The sequence below is a fragment of the Aulonocara stuartgranti genome (assembly GCF_965226115.1).
Source record: "Aulonocara stuartgranti genome assembly, chromosome: 12".
NCBI classification, from domain to species: Eukaryota; Metazoa; Chordata; class Actinopteri; order Cichliformes; family Cichlidae; genus Aulonocara; species Aulonocara stuartgranti.
Window position 1 is genome coordinate 27,082,792 of NC_138948.1, and position 24,709 is coordinate 27,107,500.

Below are 24,709 nucleotides of genomic sequence, written 5' to 3' on the forward strand. Positions count from 1 at the left end.
AAAGGATAGTTTTAAAAAAAAAAAGGCTTTTGATAGTTCCCAACAGTTATGGGCGTGGCCACCTTGACAGCCAATCACTGTCTGTCCGTCTGCCTCGTTCCAGTAACTGCATTGGATCTCTTCACCATGTGTGTGCTTTAGAGCATTTCTATTGGATTACCTGGTTAGCATTATAGCTCGCCCTGTGGTACAGACCATCCAAGAAGTTTGTACTTCCGTTCTGGTGAGGAACGTTCTAGTATTTTATCAGCCTGTTATTGCAGCACTAATTAGCAAACATGTGTGCCTGTACATTTCACCCACACAGTTTATTGATGCAGCTGCTAACCAAGCTGGCTAGCTCTCCACCCTCTCATCCGGCTTGTGGTGACTTCTGGCTCTGAAAGTCAGTATAAAAATTTTCAAGGTTGAAGCTTCAAAATGTGGGTTGTAAAACCAAGGGGTGACATCACGGTGCTTACATTCGTCTTTTACCATGGACTGTCTATTGTCTTCACCTGCCCACACATAAATACATGAACCTCTCAGCTTTGTTTGCGGAGCAATTTTAATGCAATTATTTAACAAATAATATGGCGGGCTGTGCGGCAGATGTGCTAACTGTGGGGAGTAAAACTCCACTAGGTTATTTGTGCGTGTGGTTATTTAGTGTAGCCAAGCAAGTTAACTTTAATCGACTTAAACGTCAACCTTCATGTCCAAATATAGTCACTTTTGGCTCCAAAGATGGCAGCCGTCACAATGATTGACTCATATGAGGCCTCGTTTCTCCCTTCAGATGTTTTAAGAAGTAATACTAAGCACTAATAAGGCCTTCAAAGAAATTAAAGTTCAGGCAAATATTCTAATTGTCCACAAAGTGAATTTTGCTTTTATGATCAGTGTACCAGCTCCAGGCTGTGCGGCGGTGTAATAATGCAGATTACAATCCCCATGCTGTCTTTCAACTCTAGCTCTAGCAGAGGATAGTTTATGCTCCCACATTACACTTGTAATTTTGGCATTCTCTTGAGGACTAAATGACAAGCTAGGTCAATCAAATTTCACTCACATGAAGAGCGATTGGTAATTAGTACTGATATGTTTTCCAAATCATCACGTGCGCGGCCAGCTGATACCTGTGTTTATGATTACTCCTTGTGTTAAGTTACCTTCCGGAAAATAGACACCGGCACAGTTCAAGCAAACCTTTGTCCAACAGGGTGTGTCGTGGATGCGCTGTGCATTTGTCAAACTGGGAGCAGAGAATTAAGTTCGTCACTCTGGCAGATAAATGCAGCAATCATATTAAACACATTAGGAGGAAGAGTGTGTGTGCAGTGCAATACAGTTCAGGTTTCTCGGGCAATTTATTAAGAGAGCCTTAAAAAAAAGAAAGAAAGACTTTTACTTGAGTTACTCCTATTCCCAAAGTACGTGTGCATATAAAAGTAATCTGAAAGCTTGTTAAAGTCTGAATTCAGAGTAACTCCTTCACTCTTGTGTGGATGAAGTCAAACAGGAGAGGAGGAAGTCTCCCCTGGCTGTTCACAGCAGCTCACACAAACATTACCTCTGGGTGTAGGATACGATGCAGGAAAAGGTGAGCCCAGAGCTGTATATTTAAGCCCTGGATGTTTTGACAGAACTCACCTGTGAGGCTGATAAATCACTCGCAGTGTACACTCAGAGTTGAGCGTGGACAGTAAATCTGAAAGTCAACAGCCAGTGCGGGCTAAACCAAACTGTTAGGAATTCTGTATTTGGCACACCTCCTGTCATGTATACCCTATTTATTATATACCCTTAATGACTTTCTGGAGACCGTCAGTGAATTAAAAGACATACGCTTGCTCTCAAAATAGAGCTTGACCCACGTCCTCCACCTAACTGGTTATAAAAGATGCTTTTCTGTTTGTTTAGATAAATTAAATCCGGCTAATTAGTAAGATGTTTTTAAAACTGTAAATCAGTATCTACTGAGTGCCATGCTAGCTATTGCACTGAGATCATCTAATGACCACTGGGCCACATTTGACTCCCACCGTTTGAACATTTGACCCACTGTAATTTAATAATTTGTGTTTTCAGAGGACAGAGGTCAGTGTGACTCTGCCCCAAACTGACCTTTTACATTGTAGCAAGAACCAGCACGATTATCACTACATCATGACAATTATAATCCATAGTGTTACATATAAATATCATTTGTCCGTCCTGTCTTTCTGTCCAATCCCCCTCCCGAGAGACAGCGCTCCTCTAATAGAGTTTTGATGTGGAGAGCATTGATTAGCCTCCTGCTCTCTTCCAGTTAACAGCATACAATCATCCTTTGTGCGCCACCCGACCTTTCGGTGTGTTTTTATTATATGGACTAAAACGGCCCCAAATAAACTGCGGATGAACTGCCTCCTCTTGCTAGCTTTTCAAAAGGTTAGTAAATTTCACCATATAGATTTTTTGGTGTCTCCCCCAAATGTCATGGCTTAATTATTAACTGTGGGGCCATTTTGGAGAGAGATTTGCACTTTTACAATATTGTTGTGCCTGGCGAGGTTAAGTGTTGGGAGTTCAAGGAAGGCCATTGTCCTCCCACTGTTTTAATGAAGATGGATTTAGAGATGAAATGTTGTGTGTAATAAAGACAGCGTGACCTTTAAGTCCTTGCCATAGGAAGCACGCCGATAGCTTGAACGGACAAATAATTAGCTTTAAGACTGTTATAACAGGTTTCCGCTGATGAATGAGTAAAGATATTTTATCACCAGCTCTTGTAATATGCATCATGACTGATAGCTGTAATGAAATTGTTCACTGAGCGTTCCAATAGATCAGGATCTACGAGCCCTAACTCAAGATTATAACCAGCCACCAACACCAAAGGTCGCGACCTCCCTGTGTGGCCGTTATGAGTAAATATTGATTACACTAGAGTCCGTCGGCTAACTAGAGCCACCCGAGCACAACACAGCTGTGTACTATGGTGTTTTTTTTTTCTCAAAGTAACATGTGATCTAATCCGAGCCTCAGCCCTGCTTTTGCCCCAGCCGGTTCTTTCTGCTGTGCGTATCAGCATGCGTGCCTTTGCTCCAGGCTCGAGTTTCTCAGAGCTCCTGCTTAGTGCAGTCAGACCTTCGCATGGCGCTGCATCGGAACGGGCTGCCCCGAATCTTGAAGTCAGGGCTTCCTCGGGGGTAGAGGCGTCCCTGCTGCTAAGGAGGCACGTCAGTTTCTGAGTTCACATGTTCCTCATCCCCACCTTTATGCATGTCATCAGACTCGCTGTGCCCGCCTCGGTGAAAGCGCTCTGCTGACTTCCTGTGCTGACAAGCGGGACGTGACGAACTCCTTGGCGCTGAGCGCTAAGAACCTTGCAGGGCATTGAAATAAAATTAGTAAAACTTTGTTATTTAATGCGTAATGTTGCCAGGTTCGTGATACAGAATATGCAGCAGCTTTCTGTGTTAAACAGGCTCTTTTTGAGAACAGGAAGTGATGTTTGACTAATATGTGGCAGAGATCCCTATGTATTTCAGTGAGCTAGTTTTACCACTGAAAAAGGCAACAACAGGGGTTTTCCTTAGCTACACAGCTCTCTACTTCTGTCTATCTACATATCTACATATATATATATCTCGTTTGTTTCAAAACATTGAGAACAAAAAGTTATGATTTTTCTGGTGTTAACGTTTTGAATGATTTCAGCACCATGAGGGTGCCAGGCATCGTGGACGTTGTTACCTTCAGGCTTGGCTTGTCTAACCGTTTCTCCCATTTTCCTGTCTTTCTTCCAAGCTTAACTAACCAACTGCTGGCAGTAGCTTTACAGCATGTCAGCACAGGAGGCATTTTTCGTCGCTTTTCTAAGGCCTCCATTCAATGCACATCGGAAGAAACAGATAAGTTTCTATTTTAACCAGTCCAACTGCCTAGAAAACATAGCTGCTCGTGTTTAGCACTGCCTTTAACACAGCTGCTCTGGGTCTATTTTCTATGTTTTGCATGTGTACCTGCATCTGTATTATAGGGCATTGTTAACCTTGTCAGAATATTGATGCAATTTGTTCTTTTGAGTCTTTCTTGATACATAATTAAAAAGAGCTCACAAATCCAAACACAAAGGGAGGATTTTGAGCCACTCAGCAGCAGCAGCAGTGGTGTCAACTTTGCAGATTGACAGAATGGCCTCATTTTCTTCTTCGGGTGTTTGGGAACCGGAGGCTCGGGAGAAGGCAGCAAGCCCTGACAAAGAGCTGCCATTGCACAGAAACCTACCCACAAACCCTTGCCTGTGGCTTTCCCTTTGAAGGTGCATGTCTCTTCTTGACATTTCTTGTTGACTCGCCTTGGGAACGTTGAATTCCATCTTCTCGGTCCAAAGTTTGTGTTTAAACTACGTGAAACGATGCAGAAGATAAAAACCACTTTGTTGCCATTCAACTGAGGGACAAAGTCATTAATCGTCTGAGTACCCAAAACAACACGCTGGCCGCAGTTTCTAACGTGCTGCCGTGACGCCTTGAAGTGAGGAACATCTTTGCACTTCGTAGTGGAAAACACAGATGAGGTCATGCAAAGCTGAGGCTGGTTTTGAAAGATACCCCTGCCTCCTGAATAGCACATCGCTCTGCTTCCTCTGCCGCATGCACACCAGAGCTGACGGGGAACATGGCATATTTGTGTCACTCCAGCAATTGGAACAGAGCAACATTAATAGACCGTGCGGGTTGCAATGCAATTAAAACATAAATATGCAAAGCAGATGAGTTTGCCAATGCTGTGCTGTATGTGAGGAGACAGGTGCCAGCCATCTTTAGTGTTTACAACAAAGATACTCCAGCAAATGGGATCACTGTGATCAGACTGGATTAATTTGCCATGTCTGGGAGCTTGAATTTCAGTATGACTTCAGCCTAGGACAATCTAAAACAGTAAATGATCTCAGCAGGAGGAACCCAGGTCTGAAACAATAAAGTAATGTGAGGCAGATATGAAGAAACTACCCATGTTAATATATCAAAAGATCTTGTAAACTGTCAATGCACCGTAATGAGCAGAGTTACTATTCTTTTACACTCAATGACAAACTAAGACATACATGACTTCAATATCTCTCTTCTCAGTCATCATGTAATTCAAATTAGCTAATGATCATTGCCTGTCTATTAAATCCCTTTGATGTAAGAGGAGGTGCCCAAAACATTCGGCGTGTCTGAACAGACGACTTTGTTCGCTCCGGGGCAGCTGCAGCAGAAAGCCGGCGTGTTTCAGATAGTGAAAGCTGACAGAGTCCTGGCTGTTGAGCTGATTCTGGTTTACTGACATGCCCTGTCCTCTCGCAGGGTGCTCACATTCTCTTTCTCACTCTCGGTGGTCTCGCGTTCATTTCGCCTGATTGAGCAGTCGGTTACAGTTGCGGCGCGGAAAATTCTACACATTTACACAAAATGTCCGTCAAGTAGTGACCGTTCAATAATATAGCCTTTACAGCCAATACCCAAGGACCCGTAGGCCATTAAAGGGGCCATTACCAGTGAAATCCTTGTCTGGTCAAGTGGAGGCAAACTAATGTGTTGCTGTGAGGAAAGGTCCTCATTGTGAGAGTTGCAGAAAGAGCTGCAGGGGGAGATGGGATCAATTGCAAATTAAACTAGTAGCCATACTGTAGCTAGTGTTATTAAACAACAAAGTGTTGGTTCACCATGGTAGCTCCTTCAAAATTACATCTGAAGCCATTACAAAAAAAAGAAGTTCTAATTAACTTCACGAGTCACTGGTTTGTTTGGAACGCTTCCGACATTTTCATATGTATGATGAATATGCTCGAAAAGTAAGATTTACCCAGTAGCTCTTATGCACTCTAAAGTTTGGGGAACAAACACCGAGGCTTGGGTTGACAGCTGCTGACAGCCAAACTGAATTAGATCAATGTAATTGATTAAAAAAACAAACCTTGCTGAAAATTCTTGCAGATGTGTGAAAATGTGCGATCATCTAAACTGCTCCCATTCTACCCGTTTGATAAACTGGACAAGCTCCTGATTTGAATTGCTGTGTTACATGAATATGTAGCAAGTGATTCCTTGTACAATCAGCCATTCAGACAAGTCTGTAGCTGCCGATAGTTTGTGACGAGTTTAATTCTAGACTTCCACATCTGTTTTTGTTTTCCTTCGGGTTTAAACTGTCTATCACGGCGCAGTTTTCCAAAATTTGCTGGGTGTTTCTCGACGAACCCACACAAAATTTCTCCAGCTCCGGTAATAAATTTGCTTTCATATTTCATCTGTGGTTACCCATATATGCATTAGCTTTTCTTCTTCTTATGTTTTCAATAAATATCTAAATGCCACTTTTGGTTTGTTTTTTTTGTTATTCGTCTACTGTATGAGCTTCTGCTCAGCTAATAATAGAGGCTTACCCTGTTTCCAAAGTGACATAATCAAAATGCACTAGAAAAAAACTCTACAAACTAAACAGCATGTAGGTGTGTTAACACTCATACTTTTGTAGAGCGAAGCAAAATTTTTTACTTGGAGGGGGAGGACCTTGTGTCTTGGATTAATTAAGATGAGGAACTCCCACTTTGCGGAGCTTAGCGTGTGCGGGGCGATGTTTTCTTCAGTCTTTTCCACAGGGATAGGTTTGCACTCATCTTTGATAGTTAACCCTATGTGACCCCTCCCTAGAGCCAGTCCCACTCCCACTTCACTGCTCCTGCTTCTCATTAGAGCCTGTCCACTAGTCTGACTCGGCCTAAGTAGGCCGACACCCAGGCCACTGACCCACTGGTTCCTCCCAAAGACATAAAAAGGTATGTATGTGTGTGTGTGTGAGTGAGTGTGTGAGTATGCTGAGCTATGACTGCGTGGGCTCTCAAGAAGGCTTATCAGTTATTAAGTTGTCAGTTTAATTCAGACATGAAATAAAACTCAATTTACTGTCAGATTAGTATGTATGCATGAATATTTTACTGTGAAATTCCACTAACTTAACAGTTTATTTTGGCAACATTGGAGGTAATATGTTACTGCTCTGTCTGAAAAATACAGATTTGTCAAAATCAGTGAACCAAACGGAGCGGCAATGAATTGATTTAAATTCCTCCAATGCCACATTTTTGTCTGTCGCGAACGCAGCAACGGATAAAAATGTTGTTTGTGTGTGCGTTCATTTCAGGTACTTTCCCCATGACGGAATCAGGCAAGATCCGAGTGTTTTGATGAACATATTTTACAGCAGAGGCGACAGAGCTGAAACTGCAGCTGAGTCATTATCCTGTATCGTTGGCTATCTCAGAGGATGATGAGACATGAATTTGTCTGACCTACACAGGGCAGCACAAAGGACTGAATTCAAAGCAGGGCACCCGGGGGCCAAGCTGGCGGCAGGCCCAGCTGAGGAGCACCAGCCAGTCACCACCTGCATACTGCTGCTCACCCAGTCCCCCCCCCCCCTCCCCGAACATCACCACCACCCTCTGTCCATCCCCTCCTCCAGCGACCAGCCCCTCCTCCTCCTCCAACCCGCTCTGACAAGCCTCATCTGCATCCTGGTCATATCCTTCTCCCACTCTTAATATCTCCCCGGTCCATCTCAGCTGTCCATCAAATTCTATGTGAAGGCAACAGTGTGGCCTCAGCTGTGAACACCCTTTTCATTCTGTCGCCGTGCTGCAGTCCAGCCGATTTTTTGAGATAAAGCAGCGATCGAACGAACTTAAATGCCAAACGTGTTTGATGTCTGAAGATGAGAATTTGGTTTTGAAGGCCAATGCTGCCCTTTTGTTTCATTCTACAGTACTGTATAATTGCTGTTTGGACAAAAGGGAAGGGGGAAAAAAGAATCGACCCTGGTGCTTTTACATGGTAAAACTTGGTATAGAAAGATCACAGTACTTAGAGGTGATATAATTACTGTGTCTTATCTCATCAGCGCTCCCAGAAACATACAATCTCGAACAATTATGTCACTCAAAAAGATGTAAGATGTTGTAGGACAGAAAGTCAGGTTTCCAATTTCACAGGTCAGCGAAATGATGATCATGTTCCAAATTGAGTTTTAGACTTCATTCAGCTGCTCAATCCATATAAATGTTTTTTTTTTATCCATGTCACAGAGTTATCAATAAGAGTTTGATTATTTGCCTTAAACCTTGTGTTCACCCTCAGAAGTAGTGTCTCTGCTGCCTCAACAGTCACCAGTGTGGTTCTCTCTTAGTTCAATACTGCCCCCTGGAAAATAGTCTGTGTACTGCATGCAGCAAAACTGGATGAGGACGTAAAAAGATGGCAGCCCCCTGGACTTATCATTTAGTCCTCTTATCAGCCTCCAGTGAAGTTGTGGGCTTCCAAAGCTTGGCATTGGACCACTGTGACACTGTAGGACACAGTGATGATGATAATGATGTCAGGATGTCTGTTGGACCACCTACACACACACACACCCACACACACACACACAAACATATTAATTGCCAGGATTATTATTAATAACTGCAGTGGCGATATCATTATCATTAGCGTATCTGCTAGTAACAACAGCTCTCTTCTTCTCCTCTGTTTTTTCTGTCACAGTCGATCCCAGTTTAAATTTTCACCTTTATCGTGATCACTGTTTGCAATTCATTTCCCGTCAAACTCGGATGTCACAGCCTGGCTGACCCTTGCCCTTGAGCAAAACTAATATCAAAACAGCGAGCTGTGAGAACAACTGAGCCAGACAGGGAACACTGGGATGCCACTGCCAGACAATAGGAGGGTGAGAAGGAGGATGGTAGAAATTCTCCTCCCAGCTGTAGACCTCGTCGAACCCCAAATCTGAATTCCTGAGCTGTTCTGGAGGAGCCCCGAGGGCTGGCAGAACGGCGTGGCGCGTTATGGGAGTCTGTCCTTTCTCTGTGAGCCCAGGCAGGGGATTCGGTGAGGAAGGTGGGGGTGTTTGATAACACTGCATTTTTGACCCCCTCTCGTTCTTGCTGTCTCTTCAGCAGCGTCGGATTCACGCAGAGACACCGGCAATCCTTTAGACCTGTCTCTTAGATTCATGCCAAGACTAATTCACTGGCTCATCGTGGGCGACAGTGTTTGAAACCACGCATCGGCTTCCAAGGTAGACTAATGGGAGAGTTCACAGAAGGTTAAAGGGTTAGTGTGCTTTACTACTGCTCTGACCTTGATCACCAAAGTAATTACGAGGGAGGGAGGGACCGAGAACATGCCTGAGGCTGTGGACGTGGCAGAGCAAGCCAGCACAATGTGTAAGTGTAAATGCTCAGGTGTGCGTGGCGTGGGTGTGTGCACATATTTGCCTATTTCTCCAAATACAAGCGATCCCCAAACAAACCAAATCAATTGAAGGAAATGTCACGTTTGATTGTGTAATTCACCTGACTGCAATATTTTTATTTTAAGCAAGGAAGGAAACCAAGTCATGTGAAGTCCTGCTTCAGTAAAAACACCAAACAACTGGAAGGAACTTGCCAAACCCAGCAACTGTTCTTTTTCCGAAATGCTCAAACATACTCTTGTAATAATCCCATGAAAAAATTGAGTAATTAGAACAGCTGGTGAAGTTTTCTGGTGTAGTCAGATTCTTGAAGGAATTCGTCGATGCCAAAGAAAAGCCTCACGTCGCTCCTAGCCTCTTTGATGCTGTCTTACTGCATGAAAGTTGACATGTCATATCGTGTGTGTTCATCAGCGTGCCGCAGCTCCCCTCAGAGCACGAACTGCAGCTCCACGCAGGACCGGTTCGGCCTCCGAGGGGGCGGTTCTGGAAGCAATTCTTTATCAGTAATGGGTCGGGGGGGTGGGGGTGGGGGGTCACACAATGGGGACACTTTGTCAGATCTGTTGGGGATGCACTGCGGTAGGCAAAGGGGTAGCTTTGATCTTGGCGCGTATGCTCACCGGAGTGTGCCATGTCTGAAAACTGATCTGCTCTTTGACTTTGTCCTCCCAAAACCATCGGAGGATCTATATCTTTTCTCTGGGAAAAAAAATCTGATAAATAAAAGCTAATACTTCATTTATGTCGTACATTTTGTGACGGAAAGGGCCAAAATTCCTGTCCAGTGGAACTAACAGCCGAGGCAGATAATATCTTTGTCTTTGTTATTGTCTCTCCATTGTATTGAAGATAAATGGGCTGTTAACAGTTGGTGTGTGTGTGCATGTATGCATGCAAGTGTGCATCTGTGTGTCTCAGTGAGCTTGGCCAGCCGAGTGTTTGTAGTTTTTGTAGTCTTTAGGGCCCCTGGTGGGTGTGCTCACTTTAAAGGGCCCAGTGAACTGTGAGGACTTGAGACATGAGCCTGTGCTGCCCAACTGGCCCCAGGACACGGGTTCACCCAGAGAATGTGAGCTGAGCGGGGGAACTGGGCCGAGACGAGCTCCCACAAGCCTCCGCTCCATCCCACAGCCGCCCCAGCAGAGAGAGACTCTACCGTCGCCCGTCAGAGGGGAGAATCTACCTTACTGCGGTGACTCACTGGAATCTCTAACTCTACCATCTTAGTCAAAGCTTTATTCTCTTCTTTTTAAAAATTCTACATTTGTGGTACACACTTGAATTAGTTATGATCTTGTAGTTATGTTTCATCTGTGTGTAAATCACACTGAAATTAAGAAAAGAGATCACAGCAAATGTTTTTCTACACTGTTTCAGCGATCTTTTAGCAACTTGCAATAATCCATGTCATTGATTTTCCTGTTCTTACCCAGTCAAAGGTAAGACCCATCGCTAGTGACACATCCTGACACGCATGTTCACATCCTCAACAGACCAAAACCAGCAAGTAGTTGATCCTACTAAGTATTTTGTATATAGCGGCCTGACATGGCCATTGTATAATTTGAGCCAGTGACATTATCGCTATGGTATAAAACTAACCAGCTCAATAAATTCATGTTCTTTTTACATTAATAAACAACTACATGATTAAAAATGGTAATATTTAGTTTATAAGTTTAAATTTTCAGATGGTTAAACATGACAGTGTAATCCATCTATAAACATTTATGTGGATATTAAAAAAAAAACTTGTAACTTGTGTTTTAAAGAGCTTCTAATTGGCAGGTGGAGTTGCCATAAATAATCAGTGATGAATGAGTTTGTCACATGACTTTTGGTTTCACTTCTTATTTACATTCATTTTCGCCTGCTTGTTGGTTGGCTTCAGGCACCAAAACTACTTTCTTAGGTATGTGTATCACAGGACTGGACTGAACAAGGAAACTTTGTACATATCTGTAGGTTCCAACAGCTTTGGTATCCACTAATTATTAATAAGACCAAACACCAAAGCCATATTTGGTGCTCATTAACAACTTCGTGCAACAGTAGTTATCATGTTTACAGATGGTGTATTATGATACCATACATAATATAGGCTATAATTCATAAAACAAATATTTATTAAACAAACTAATATTTAAAAAAAATAACTTTTTGGTTTGTTTGTTTTTGTTTTGAGGTGATAGCTATGGACCAGCGATGGCTTTAACACAGAGATAATACAGAGTTGAGAGGAAAACAAGACAAACAAGGAAGTCCAAGTTGAAATTACGTGAAGTATGGGTGTGTAAAATTCTGATTAGCTGCTGGAGGTGGGTGGATGGAGGAATGGGGAAATGCATGGAAAAATAAATGATAACCAAAAATAAATAATAACCTTCATTGTGAGTGGAAACGGTTACACACAACTGTGCTATATAGGTCAAAGAAAAAAATTCCAACATAATTAACGATAAGTCCATGTAATTTCGTTCTTTGCTAACAGTAACTATTTACTAAAGAGTTACTTAACTATTAATTTTCTAATGACGAGCAATTATTATTACAATGTGTGACACAGTCTATATTTGGAACTGGCTTTTACAAACTGAAAACAAAAAGGACAAACTTGGAGCTGGGCGTGACATACGTGGTGGGAAACTTAAGGAAAGAAAGAACAGTTCAAAATTTGCCTTGAGATTTGATGACAATGACGAAAATGAGAACATTATTTGAATTCTAGTATACTTAGGATGAGATTAAAATTAGATGCACTCATATGATTGGAATTGACTAATTGTATCGATTCTGTAACTGGAAAAAACATAAATAAGACATCGTCTCCTTCTACTGACCAAAATGTATTATTTCAACAGAAGACAAAATAAAGTTGTTTTTTATTCTTGTCTTCAGTTATAGTCTCAAATGTATTGCACTGGTATAAAATGTATTTTCTAAGCTACATATCCATTGCAGCGGTTGATTCAGGGTCAGCTGACTGGCTTGCATGAGGCTGCATTCATTCAGCGAAGGCAATTGCAGTTTTGAAGATAATGTTTTTAAGTAAAACGCCTATTATCCTCTTCTCAAAAACACCTTGTACATAAACCCACCCTATCGTCTGACGTCCTAATCTGAATATGTAATCTGATACAGAAAAATGTGCACATTTTCCCCAGAAAACTTGTTAAACTCCTGACACCAGCGTACTGTATATGAGGGTTTATTTTTAGCCATGAAGATAGTTTGAGGAAGCCCTTATAGACTGCACCCTCCTAAGAGAGAAAAACTGAGACTGCAGAAGCAAAGCGAACCCCAGCTGAGTGTTGATATCAGGTTATGATGTTTGCTGTTTTAACATGAGCCTCTCTCTCTCTCTTTTTTCTTCCTTTCCTCTTGTTGTTTCTTCTCCTCTTCAAGGGTAGGCAGGCAGACAGAGCCTGGAGCTGGATCTCCCCAGCTGGGATCTTAGGTTAAGCTCCAAAGAGAAAAATACCAGTGTTATTTTTTTGGTGCATTTCCTTCTGCGTTGTTCATTTTTACATTATCCAGTGGACAAATCCCTTCACATGGCTTTGTTGTTTGAAGAATGGACTCCAAGACCCTTTAATGTAACCGTTTTTCTGACTGCGGTTCATGCTAAGGTCAGAGGTTATAAAAATACTGTCAATATACACTGCTGAGCCGTGCCCCCTTAGTGTCATTTAAAGGCATAAATCTACACCACTGAACATAAAGGGGGGTAGCTTTCTGTTGTATTCTAACATTTAAAGACAAAAATGGGGAGAAGACAAAAAAGCAACACCAGGATTTTCTTGGAGTTTGATCCGAGGTTTGACAGATGCCAATTAAAGGGGCATTTAAATATTTAAGGAACAAAGTTTGCAAGTTGTCTCTTGGGTGCAGTTATAGGGTGGAGGGTGGGGGGAATTGTGTGTGTGGGGGGATCGGTTGATGCAGCCTCAGCTCTCCACGGAATAGCTAAATGCCAGGCAGGCAGTGTGGATAGTTGGGAGTCATCACGGCTAGGGTTACAGTGTGAATTAAAGCTGACACTAAGAAGCGCTCCTCACAATGACCTGCAGAAAAAGGCAGACAAAAGAGTCTTTTTTAAAGTGGGACAAAGGGGAGGTTAGTGGAGATACCTGAGCCCGAGCTGGCCTAGTCTGCGTGTCTGTGGAAGGACGAATGGCTGGTGCCGCGGGACCACCACAGCTAAAAGCTGGCAGGGAAGGAAAACACACTGGAAAGTGCATTCCTGCATAGCCGTAACACCAGCAGAAAGGAGTATGACACACACACACACACACACACAGCTGCATGCGAGAATATGCCAAATACAAGGTGTAATTTGTAAGGCATCATTTTCTGGGTATTAATATCAGTGTTGTCAGAGTCCTGGATGGTGTTGTGCTGGGTTCCTCCACTCTGACACACACTGCACATGTTTTATAACGGATCAAAACAGAGAGATTGTCATCAATTTGTTATGCTCCCAGGGGGTACTTTGAAAAGTATATATCAGAAATATCAGTTTCTTTGTGGTAGGATTCATTCAATCATTGCAAAAGACATTTTGAGATTTAATTTGTGGGATTTTTTTGTTTTTATCTGGCAAAAATACTTCAGAGAAAGATCCAGCGCTCTGGTGGCAACACCAAAAGTTTTGCTGTGAATTCCACAGGAGTTTTGGAGTTTTTCATTCGCTGTCACCGTGGTCCTCAGCATGCTTTCACCTCCACCCTAATCCCCCACTTCATCCTGAAAGGCAGGATGACAGCTCTGGCTCTGGTCCTCTCCGTGTGTGTCTGTGTTCACTCCTTTTGACTATAGCAATTTGCACCTGTTCTTTGTGCAGGCAGGTTTCCCCTAGACAGGTAGAACTAATTGTTGGCGTAATTGGGATCATCACAATCAGAACACTCCAGTTAATTATTTTCCTAATATCAAACTATCCATACCCATCTCCACTCACACTGGCTTATCTAAATAATTGATACGCTGGTTGACCTTTTTTTCAGACATTAGATCATTTGCTTCTGGCCAAGCTGACAGCAGCCTGGTTGAAGTTATTGCTTTCTGCAGACATCTCCCAGGGTGCAAAGTGTCCAGACGACAGCCACATTCTTACTCTGGCACTCCGAGGATCACAGCTCACTCTGCGGATGCAGCTCACTGGACTGTTCAGAAATCCATTTGAAATACAATCTTCATATTCACCCTTGCTTTCTCTCTGAGTGTATTCATAAAACATGTCCTGAAACACAAAGGAAAAGCTGCAGTTCTTAAGATGTTTTTTTAAAAACACTGAATAGCAAATGTTATCATCCTCAAAACTTGGGTTTAGTCAGAAAATCAGCTTTCAGTCTGTGAAAATAACAAAAATGCTGAGACTGAAACAGGTAATAGAAAGGGTCCAACCAAGTTGTGTTCAGGGTTGTGACACATGGCAAAAAATAAAAATAAAAAATACAAACAAACAACAAATTTAGGTGTACTGGAGAGCTGGATGAGAGATTACCAACATAAACACAAAATAGATCTGAAACCTTGTGAAAATGGTTCACAAAGGAAGAGCTGCAGTCTTCATGATTTGTGTTATCATAAAATCCTTTTTATCTATTAATCTATCAAAACACCACATAGGTAAAAAAAAAAAACCTTTATGTATAATTTTTTGCTTTCCTTTTGGTATGTTGCTAAATGTAATATACCAAAAAAAAAAAAAACCTAAAAATAACCATATATAACAGCAAATTAATGGCATCTACATTTTTAATGGTCAGTTTGTATTAACACAAGTTTCTATATTAAATGCAAAGTCTGGTACGAGCACACATTCAGACAGAGAAGCCCCAGCAGGAAACCAGCAGCTTATATGTCTCCGGTCTCTGCTGATTAACATGGATAACTTTGACCCACGGAACGAGTGAGGATTCCTGTCTAATTAAATTACTGTCAGTCTTCTAGCCTCCAAATATTGTCTTGAACTTATACCCTGCTCTGTTGCCAGAAACTGTTTACATTATATATGCTTAGTGTTTTCCCCTTTTTCTCCTTAACTATAGATTAGTTTCAGACTTCGGAATGGAGCTTAATTGCTTCACTTTATCTACAAGTGCAAATGGTGGTTGTGTCAAATGTTTTAACCACAAAAAGGCCCAGTAATTAAATGGATGGCTAATTGCACGAAGCCAAAATGATGGCACTGTATTTTTTTTTTTTTTTTTGGTGCTGTTTTGGGGAACCGATGGAACAGCAATCAAAGGAGATTTGTTTAAGATCATTCATGGTAAACCTGCTGTGTTGGCTACAAAATAACACCTCTAAAAGATTGCACGGAGTCATTTTTTTTTATGTGTCAAGACTTAATAAAAATAATCAAATGATCAACAAGTCTTAAAATTAAATACTGTAAAAGCAACCTGAGGTGGACAAGAACACATGACCTATCACACTCTGTGTTTAAGTTCAGAAACGGTGTCTGGAAAAACTTCCATAGGATATAAGAGAGTAAGTAACAGCCAAGTGCTGATAATCAAATGCATGTGATTAACTAATGATTGGGAAATGTGACCATCTGTATTGCAATGCTAAGGAGGAATGATCTTAGAGAAGCAATTTCCAAGAATTTGAGGTCCACATGTGAAAAACATTCAAAACAGTTGCCAGTCTTCCCCTCAGGGGACAGTACCTGACATGCCTCAGTTAGCATGTTAAATGTTAAAGTTCAGGAAAGTACTAGATAACAGTATTAGATAAAGACTGAACAAGTAGGGCTTGTTTGGAAGGGTTGTTGGGAGAAATCCCTTTCTTTTCAAAAAAGCAAAACAAACAAAAATAAACCCCGCTGTGGCAAATCGGACATGTTTGGGCACAGAACAACATTTAGTGAGAACTTCACACAGCATAACAGCACAACCCAACACCTCAGACCAACTAAACTAAACTAAAGCACAGTGGTGGTGGGCTGATGATTTGGATTTGTTTTGCAGGACCTGGGCACCTTGCAGCCAATTGGATCAACCGTAAACTTCCCTGTATACCAAAGTATTCTAGAGGCAAATGCAAGTTTGTGATACAGCTGTTATATAACGTGTTTCCAATTGCCTGGAAACCTCAATGTCGTCCTTCCACAATGCTGAGACTGATCAAATCTACATAAAACAACTATTTCAAGGTACTTTAAGATATTGCTGGAAGATGCTTCTACAAGCTACTGATTAGATTTTTCACATGTTTAAGCGTTTCAGTTTTTGTCTTGATATATAAAACATTAGTATTGCCAGAGTTTGCATTAATTCAGTAAAGTGAAGTCATGATGGACAGACAGATTTCTGAGAGAGCTGGTTATATTGTGAGTCTCACAGGTTACATCACTTATTGCATTGCAGTGGAATGAGGTGCAAAAACATGGCTGTTAGCTCTTTTTCCCCCCTCGAGCCCTTCAAAAGACCTACAGGTGGGACGTATGTGCCATTTTATCTATTTTGCATTACAGGAAGACACAGAATAAAGACCGTTTGACGATATGTCTCTCCAGCTTATAGAGAAGTTTGTGTTCACTTGTTAACATCTAGCAACAGTTCTCTTTATATGAAAAGCATTTGACTTGGCCATTCAAGACACGTCGACTTGAACGTTCTATTAAATATGCATATCTCAAGTGTCCATGTCAGATTCCAAAGTGGACAGTCTAAGATATATGGCACCATTGACCCTCATTGCTTTCCTGCTTCCTCAAGAGAACCTGCCACAGGCTGCATGCCAAATGCTTTAAAATTTAAAGAGGTGATGAAGAAACTATCCAGAGAAGACAAAAACACATCAGTTCTGCCACAATAAGACTTTCCTCTAGCTTCCTTCTAGCCTCTTCCCTCCACTTGATCTGTCTACAGCTCAACTCATTATAGCAGCCTTGTTTTTATATTACGACAGCTCCACATTCAGAGTTACGGTTGTGGTCATGGCTTTGGAAAGCATGGGAAAATCAGATGAGCCTTTCACAGCAAAAGCCCTGTGGGAATGATGAAATTACTGGCTTAGCTTCTAATATTTTTTTTTGTAATTGCAATCATGTGTAAGTGACCAACATTATCTACATGCCAAGTTTACAAACCAAAGATCCTAAAATACTTCATCACTGTGATTGCCATGTGAACAGTGTCACAAACTGTAAGGATGAAGGAGGCTCAAGAGTGAAGGGAGAGGTTTTTCTTGTCCTTCAGGCCGTTTGCTGCCAGCAGAACACCTGCACTGCACTCAGGCTCCAAGTACTCTGAATCTGACCTCAGCTCTGTGGTATAAGGGTATGTAACTCCTTTGAAATGTCAGAATGCCACATAACTCTATTGTGCCTGACATTTCTCTTGATAGAGGCCCAGATAAAGAAATGTCTTTCTCAAAGCGGTGACTTTGACATACCTTTTTAAGTGCAATGAAGAAAACAAGAACTCCCATATTCTCACTGCAGCTCTTTGATTTTCCACACTTATTGCTAAGCAGCACGTGATATCTCCAGAGGATCTCATAAATGCTTTTGTACTGACCTTAAAACATTTGCTGACCACAAACAGAACCATGAACACCGGGGGTATTTCTCCTGAGAGTGATATTCTCTGACAGGCACACAGGTTCACTGTCTGGTCCTGTGCACTGACCTCTCAGCAGACAGTAGCACCTTCCATTGCTCCAGGCCTTCAGCCTGAAAATCTCTCCTCTGTTGGACAGATTGAGTTCCAGGACCGTCTTCTCTCCTGGGACTGAACCAAGCCGGGGAACCCAACGAGCTTTCGTGGGAGATCACAGGTGCTTATATACAAAATGGCAATTTTCTTCTTCCATAATTCCATGTTACTGCATTACCAGATCTTATCACGAGGCCAGTATCTCATTCCTGAGGTTTTAGACGTTAATGAAAGATGCTTTGCCTCCGGCCACTGGGGGCTAAATCAACAAGCCTAGGATTCCTGTTGGCCTTTGTAGAGGAATACCAAAGACAGAGAGCAGACTGAGCTGAGGTCGGAGACAAAGCACGCAGCTGAAGACAGAAACGCTATGCCCAAAACAAGCTTGTATGCAGCGTAGTAACCCCCCCTCCCAAAAAACTTTTGTCCAGACCAGAGGACTATGATATTAAGTCAGATACCATTGCACTGACACCACCTGTCACGTTCCAAACATTTAAACTGGCTGTGTAAACTGTTATATAAGTTATTATTGTTATACAGTAATGCTTTGACTGCATTTTGATCGGGAGAAGCTAAACAAGCATTGAAGATCAACTGCTTACCTCTACTTTTAGCTATTCTAAACTATTTATTTATCTCTCCTGAAGCTATATTAAGCTACTTGCCCTTTAAAAATCTTACTTAACTGTTTTTTACCATCTTTAGCTGATCAATTTATCCTCAATAATGTATTCACCGCCTTTATCTCTGCACGTTATGCTATATATACCAACTTTCAGTTGTTTAAGTAGCTCTCTCGCCTTACTTTGCCATACTTTTGTCTGATTTTTGTGTTTTTTACGTGTGTTTAATGCTTTGTCTTTTTTTTAAGTACTAGTTGAACTTCTTCTTCTTCATTTTCCATGTCCTCCCTGTCTCACCTTTAAAACCACTGGAGTACAAGTACCCCTGGCTTGGAATCACCAATCTAGTGCACTCTGGCAAGCCAAGTTAAAAAAATATTGCCTTTCTTATTATTCCCAGGCCACACATGATAATTATCACCGACACAGTCGCGATGTACCATCACATAAACAGAAATATTAAAAAGGACGTACTTGATCTTCGTACACTATGGTATAATAACACAAAATAAATGGCGTATTTCTCTTTTCACCGGAGAATTAAGCCATTTTGATAATTACTTTTTATGCCCTTAGTGTGCGCTGGTATGAGAACAACCTCAACAATATGTGTTGAGGATATGTAATTTCAGCCACTTAGGATCATTAAAAAGAGATCATATTGAATATCACTTCTAGAAAGGGAAAGAGAAAGCGAGAAAGAAATAAAGAAGAGATTTGTTTGTCAGTCAATTCCGACCCACTCAATCTCCTTAGCCTTGTGAAAGACGTGGCGGGGGGAGAGAAAGGGTCGGGGTCAGCTTTCTGTAAATCTTCTGATGAAATGTTGACAAAACAGCCAATTTTCTGTAATTTCGCTGCAGCCCTCTTTCAGCAGCTTACTCACTCAGAACCCCTTCATTTCAAACAGCAGCGCACCGCGACCTCTGACATGTATCTCGTCCCCGACTTCTTTGGCCTGGCAGAAAGACGTAACAGTTGTGCCTTTTAGGTCAGGTGGACGCCGTTTAAGAAGCCAGCTTCATAAAGGAGGCCTTTGTCTCTCGAGCGGGCTCTCTTGGGCCCCAGTAAAAGGATAAGAAATGTAGTTAATAGCTCAGGAGTGGCCTAATCATCAGCTGCCATTACTGCTCCAATATCAGCGGAGATGACAGACTTATCAATAACAAAGGCCCAGCTGAAGCCTCCACCGCTCTGTCATTTTGATCTTTGCTCCACTAATCAGAGCTTTCATTTGAGCTAAGCACCGGGCAGCACACCTCTCATTCTCTTCATGCTGTGCCAGATATCACTCATCTTTACAAGCCACTCTGTATTCCCCCAACCCCAGGCCACCATTTCCACAAATTGGCTTAATTTCTCAGGCAAATACATGACACATCTGAGAGCTCATTATCCTCGCAGTGGACTAACTGCTAAAACTCTTCTAGCGTTTGAAGGTTTGCCTTGAATGGCTTTGGTTGGAGTCCAGCTGATCCTTAAAATGAAATAAAGATATGTCAAACTGACTATCAATGTGCTATATGAATATTTCATAAGATTATACTGTGTTTGGCTTAATAGTGACCGCTAAGCACAAGACAATTTTAATTTAGGTTGCTTCAACAGTTTGTCCAAAATAGACTAAAGTGTAGTCATTGCACACACTATCTTTTGTAAGAAGACTCGCGATTATTAAAAAGAAATGAACTATGCACAGTATAACAATTAGTGTCATTACCCTAATTTAGTAAATTACCCTTATGCACACAACTGCATATTCTAAAGTGGATAATAAATGCATTTTAATAGCAATGCACATAGTATAATGTCAATATTTACCTTGCCCAGTCTTCCACAAACAGCTCCTCCATCAAGGAGAAACCTGAGAGGGACCAAGGGGTGCTCCCGCACCTGGACGGGCTGGCCCTTTCATTTACAGTCATGGTGAGGATCAAGCACTGAATGGCTAAGACACCTGCTATTGGGAAATATGTTCTCCATCAGTGAGCTATAGACTATTTCTGGACAGGAGGACTGGGAGACCATTGTTCTCACCAGCACCGACAGCCAAGGTATTCTGGGACTCTTGGCACACATAAAGGACAATGTGTTATTCATGTTAAGCTTGAAAATTGGGCTACTTATTCAACATCAACTAACAACCTGTTTGGTGCGAAATGATCATAATTGCGAAAAATAAATAAATAAATACAATTTTCCAATTAAAAGCTCAAATTTTGATCAAATATAATCGATGAAGCAAAACCATGGATTATGATGCTTTATGAGCGAAATCGCACAAATGTCCCTCTTTCGAAAAAAGAACAGAAATACCTATCTTTAATATAAAGTAATAACCTGGTCTCAGGCTTAACATAAAACAGTGGAGCTCCTTATTTCCACAGTTTGATACATGATATGTGCTTCTTAAACAAATCATCTGCTCTGTGCTCCTATACAGTCTTACACAGGGGGCAGGCTTCGGGGATTTTGCAATGTCATCTGGGATTAAAAAGGAGCAGCACATCAGAGCCCCGGGCCACACCACCTGGAGCCCCCTATACGATCCCCTGGCGCTGCACCACTCAAAACCAGCCCCATTAGCTTACCACCAAATAATTCCCGGTCAACCAAATGACACCGAGCTAACAAAGGCCCCATTTCAGAAAAGATTACAACTCCAACAGGAAACCCTTTGATTATGAGTTTGTTTGAAATGTTATCAATACCACGATCATTCCTGCGGATCAACAAAACCATCTCTAATCACCATACCTTGGCTGCACCTTCAGTTGTGCATCAAGCTCCTGGAAAAAAAGAGATGGGGGAAAAAAAGCAAATCATGGTCGAGGATAGAGGAGTGACTTGTTTAACAAGAAGCACGTGCAATGACAAAGCGATTCCTTTCTCTACGCCGATCACCCACCTGCACACAGATTAGGTCAGATATTCACCTGAGCTGCCAACCTGTCACTCACACTTTAAAAGAAAGAGAGAAAGAAACACACACAGCGCACATTCATTCCTCTCCACCACAAGGAGCATAGAAAGTCTTTCTAAGAGTAGACCAAAGACAGGTGTGTTTGTCCCTTTTACCAACAGAAAAACAGACACCATATCAAGTTTGATACAAAGAGCAATAATATTAACATCTGGGGAGGTTACATTTGATATTTACACATGAATGGGTTATGAAAGATAAAATGAAATGAGCAAAGCTTTTATGCAAAAATTATATATATATATATACTTGCGGGGCTTCTTTGAATACCGTTAAGTGCACATAAAACAGATTACAGCAGGGAAGAAATCAGTATTTCAGTGAGAGCCAAATTAAAATAGTGTTTACCTAAACTCCTCCTACACTGATATTCTTTTATACTATGTCATTATTGGTCGATTTATTAAATTAATTGTAGAATTACGACCAACAATGTTTATTTCTACTATGTGAGCCAACACTGGGCTTTATGAAACAGAACATTTCCTCATTCTGCTGAGTTCCAGTGTTTTCCTCACTCGTCCATGGGCATTCACCACATGGTTCAAAGCCAGAGAAACACATTTACATTTTTGCACATCACTTACATTCAGTTTAGCAATTTACTATTATTATTATTATTATTAACAATAATGTCATTGTTTAAATTGGATGATTCCCTTGCTATCCCGATGTACGTTTTGAAAGCTGCGCGTCACTGTGAGAGGTCGAGATTGTGTCTCATCAATTTAGTCTCTGGCGCCCCTTTGTGGTAGAAGGGAATTAATGGTTTTTAATGTATAATGCCAGATTATCGTAGATTTACCAGAAGTATTAACAAAGCACGTTGGAAAAATATAATAAAGTAAGAATATATATACATATATTATCAACTCTTATGAACGCAGAGTTGACTAAAGCTGTCGAAGCAGTTTGATCAAACGAGTCAGAGTTTAAGACACTTGGTAATAATGCAGATGTTTTGGTAATAATCTTATGCTTCTAAACTAAACAATAAAATGTGTGTGTGTGTGTGTGTGTGTGTGTGCATCTTGGGGGCGGAGGGGGGAGGTGGGGGTCTCTACACAGCTGGAAAGTGCCGGTATAACTTGATTCCAATAAAGCAAACGATAGTTTTACCAAATTTACAAGATTATAGAGATAAAAAATACAGATTTATAGAGTTTAGCAAAAGTGAAAGCACGCGAATCTGACGTACACTGCCGCGTTATGGGCGTAGACGTATAAGAGAATGTATAGCCACGTTATCTGTAGAAAACAATCAGAGCGCGACTGTGGGTTACTTTACATTTATTTTTCCGCCTGTGCGCGTCCTCCATCACGTTCTATACTGGGAACACGATGTTACAGTATGCAACGCTGACATGAAGCAAGGGAGGGGCTGCTGCAAACCACGCTGATAGAATGAATGTAAAGAGCCTAAAGAACACTTCCTGTTGATGCAAAAAATTGCAGCAGCAACTGTCTGACACATCTGGACTAGAGAGGGGGGGAGGCCTGGCTGTAGCGTTAGCGAACCACTGAAGGGAATGGACAACGTTTAATGCTAATCTGCAAGACGGTGAGTTTGGTGGACTTAAGATCTGGCATGGACTGGTGACCATAAATACGCTTGTAAAGTCGGCTCTTCTGTGCTCTCGCAGTGTGAATAATGAGGAGTTATTACCCGCGACCGCTAGCAACTAATTGCTAGTTAACGTTAGCTCCTAGCTAGCACTGGTCGCTAACTGAGCGGTTGCTCCTAAAGCTAGTTCTGTTAGCATAAGCTAACTAGCATGATACCGCTTTCATATGACAGCCTACATAGTTTGTGCCCGTGTTCGACGTTGTTGCCTAGTTAAATCGTGTGAGGGTGTCAAGCTTTTTTAAAGCCACAGAAAACGTGTTCAGCTCGTTAGCTTACACAGGAATAAAGTCTCTTTGAAAGTTATGTATTTTTTTCTGGAATAAAGCTCGATTCTAGGGTAGCTAATGTGGCTAGTTAGCCACTGCTTGAGCGGTGCTTGATACTTTTGGATGTCTCGGCCCGGTGAACTGAAGCAAATTTGTAACCCACCTTAATCTAACTAGAAGATACCGCAGAAGTGAGAAGCAGGGGAGATGTAAACAGAAAGCCGGTGGCTGTAAATTGTCAAGCTAGCGCTAACATTAGCTGCTCCGCAGAGTAGACCCCCCCCCAAATCAGTAACTATCAACGAAGCGTTTGCATTAAAGTTTGAGACACCCTGCATTGGCTCCGCAATGGAAAGACATGCATGTGCGGTTAGATAGGCGCTGCATGCTAATATTCTCCCATGCACAAACCAGGGTGACACAGGTAAAGGGAGCTCATAATAAGTTAACGCACCAAATTAGCTGTAACGGTACGATTTATTTTTAACCCTATTGTTCGTTCCCAGGGTGGCATCGGTCCCCCATTTATTTTACATATCAGATAGTAGCCTGCATCTAATTTCGTTTTCATAAGGCAGGTTTTAAACATAAAGACTAAAGAACATATCAATGTAGCAGGGCTCTTTGGAAAAGTCGGTGCCTACTAACTCATAGTGATGTTACAACTGTGAAGGGCAAAGTGCAGAGACATCATGGCGAGCTGTCAGACACATTATAAGGAATACCTGGGTTCATTGTCACCAAGCACTTGTGCTTATTGCTGTTGTCTTATATTTTCCATTTAAATGTGTTGATAATTTACAAAGAAACCACCAACTTGTGTTATTCGTTAATAACTATATCGGAAAACAGTAGTAATATCATATATATTACGAGTCATGTTAGATCAGAGTGGGACTAATACAGTTAAGAGTTGGCAATATGGTTTAAACCCGCCCAACTGTCCGCTTTTGTTTTTTGTTTTTTTTTGCTTTGCTTTCTGTTTTGGAGAAGCAGCAATATTGCGTTATGAAACACAAGACAGTTAGCAGGAGAGTTAGCTGTGTACATTGTTATATGCTAAAACAGCTCTGTGTTGTAACCTGGTCATTTAGAAGATTATTGGGGCAATATAGTGACTGCCTGTAGTAATTTTGTCTGTTTCAGTTACATTACAGTGCCATGCAAATTTCAAAATAATAATAATTTCTCCACTGTGTTTTTGTCATGATTTGTGATGTTTATCTCTCAATTCTTTATATAAATGTTACTGTGTTGATGTTCTT

At 41.5% G+C, this 24,709-nt stretch overlaps 1 protein-coding gene and 2 long non-coding RNA genes across 5 annotated transcripts in view; 2 read left to right on the forward strand and 1 right to left on the reverse strand.

Moving 5' to 3' along the window:
* Nucleotides 1-115: 115 nt before the first annotated feature.
* On the forward strand, nucleotides 116-7,392 carry LOC309719435. Its single transcript, XR_014280242.1, has 3 exons — nucleotides 116-223; nucleotides 6,669-6,793; nucleotides 7,159-7,392. It is a non-coding gene; the product is annotated as an uncharacterized lncRNA (long non-coding RNA).
* A 5,815-nt stretch (nucleotides 7,393-13,207) lies between these two features.
* Nucleotides 13,208-24,329, reverse strand: LOC309718265. Its single transcript, XR_014279933.1, has 3 exons — nucleotides 23,608-24,329; nucleotides 14,387-14,512; nucleotides 13,208-13,334 (listed from the first exon to the last, which is right to left on the reverse strand). It is a non-coding gene; the product is annotated as an uncharacterized lncRNA (long non-coding RNA).
* zbtb34 (zinc finger and BTB domain containing 34) overlaps nucleotides 22,749-24,709 on the forward strand; it is a 14,440-nt gene continuing 12,479 nt past the window's right edge. The window contains exon 1 of one of the 3 annotated variants that reach the window (XM_082553332.1): nucleotides 22,749-23,112. Coding sequence is in view for 1 of the 3 variants with exons in the window: in XM_082553330.1 (XP_082409456.1) it covers nucleotides 23,095-23,112 (18 nt within the window). In the remaining 2 variants the exon portion in view is untranslated. The remainder of the gene's footprint in view (nucleotides 23,113-24,709) is intronic. The other 2 variants (XM_082553331.1, XM_082553330.1) reach the window with 2 other exon arrangements.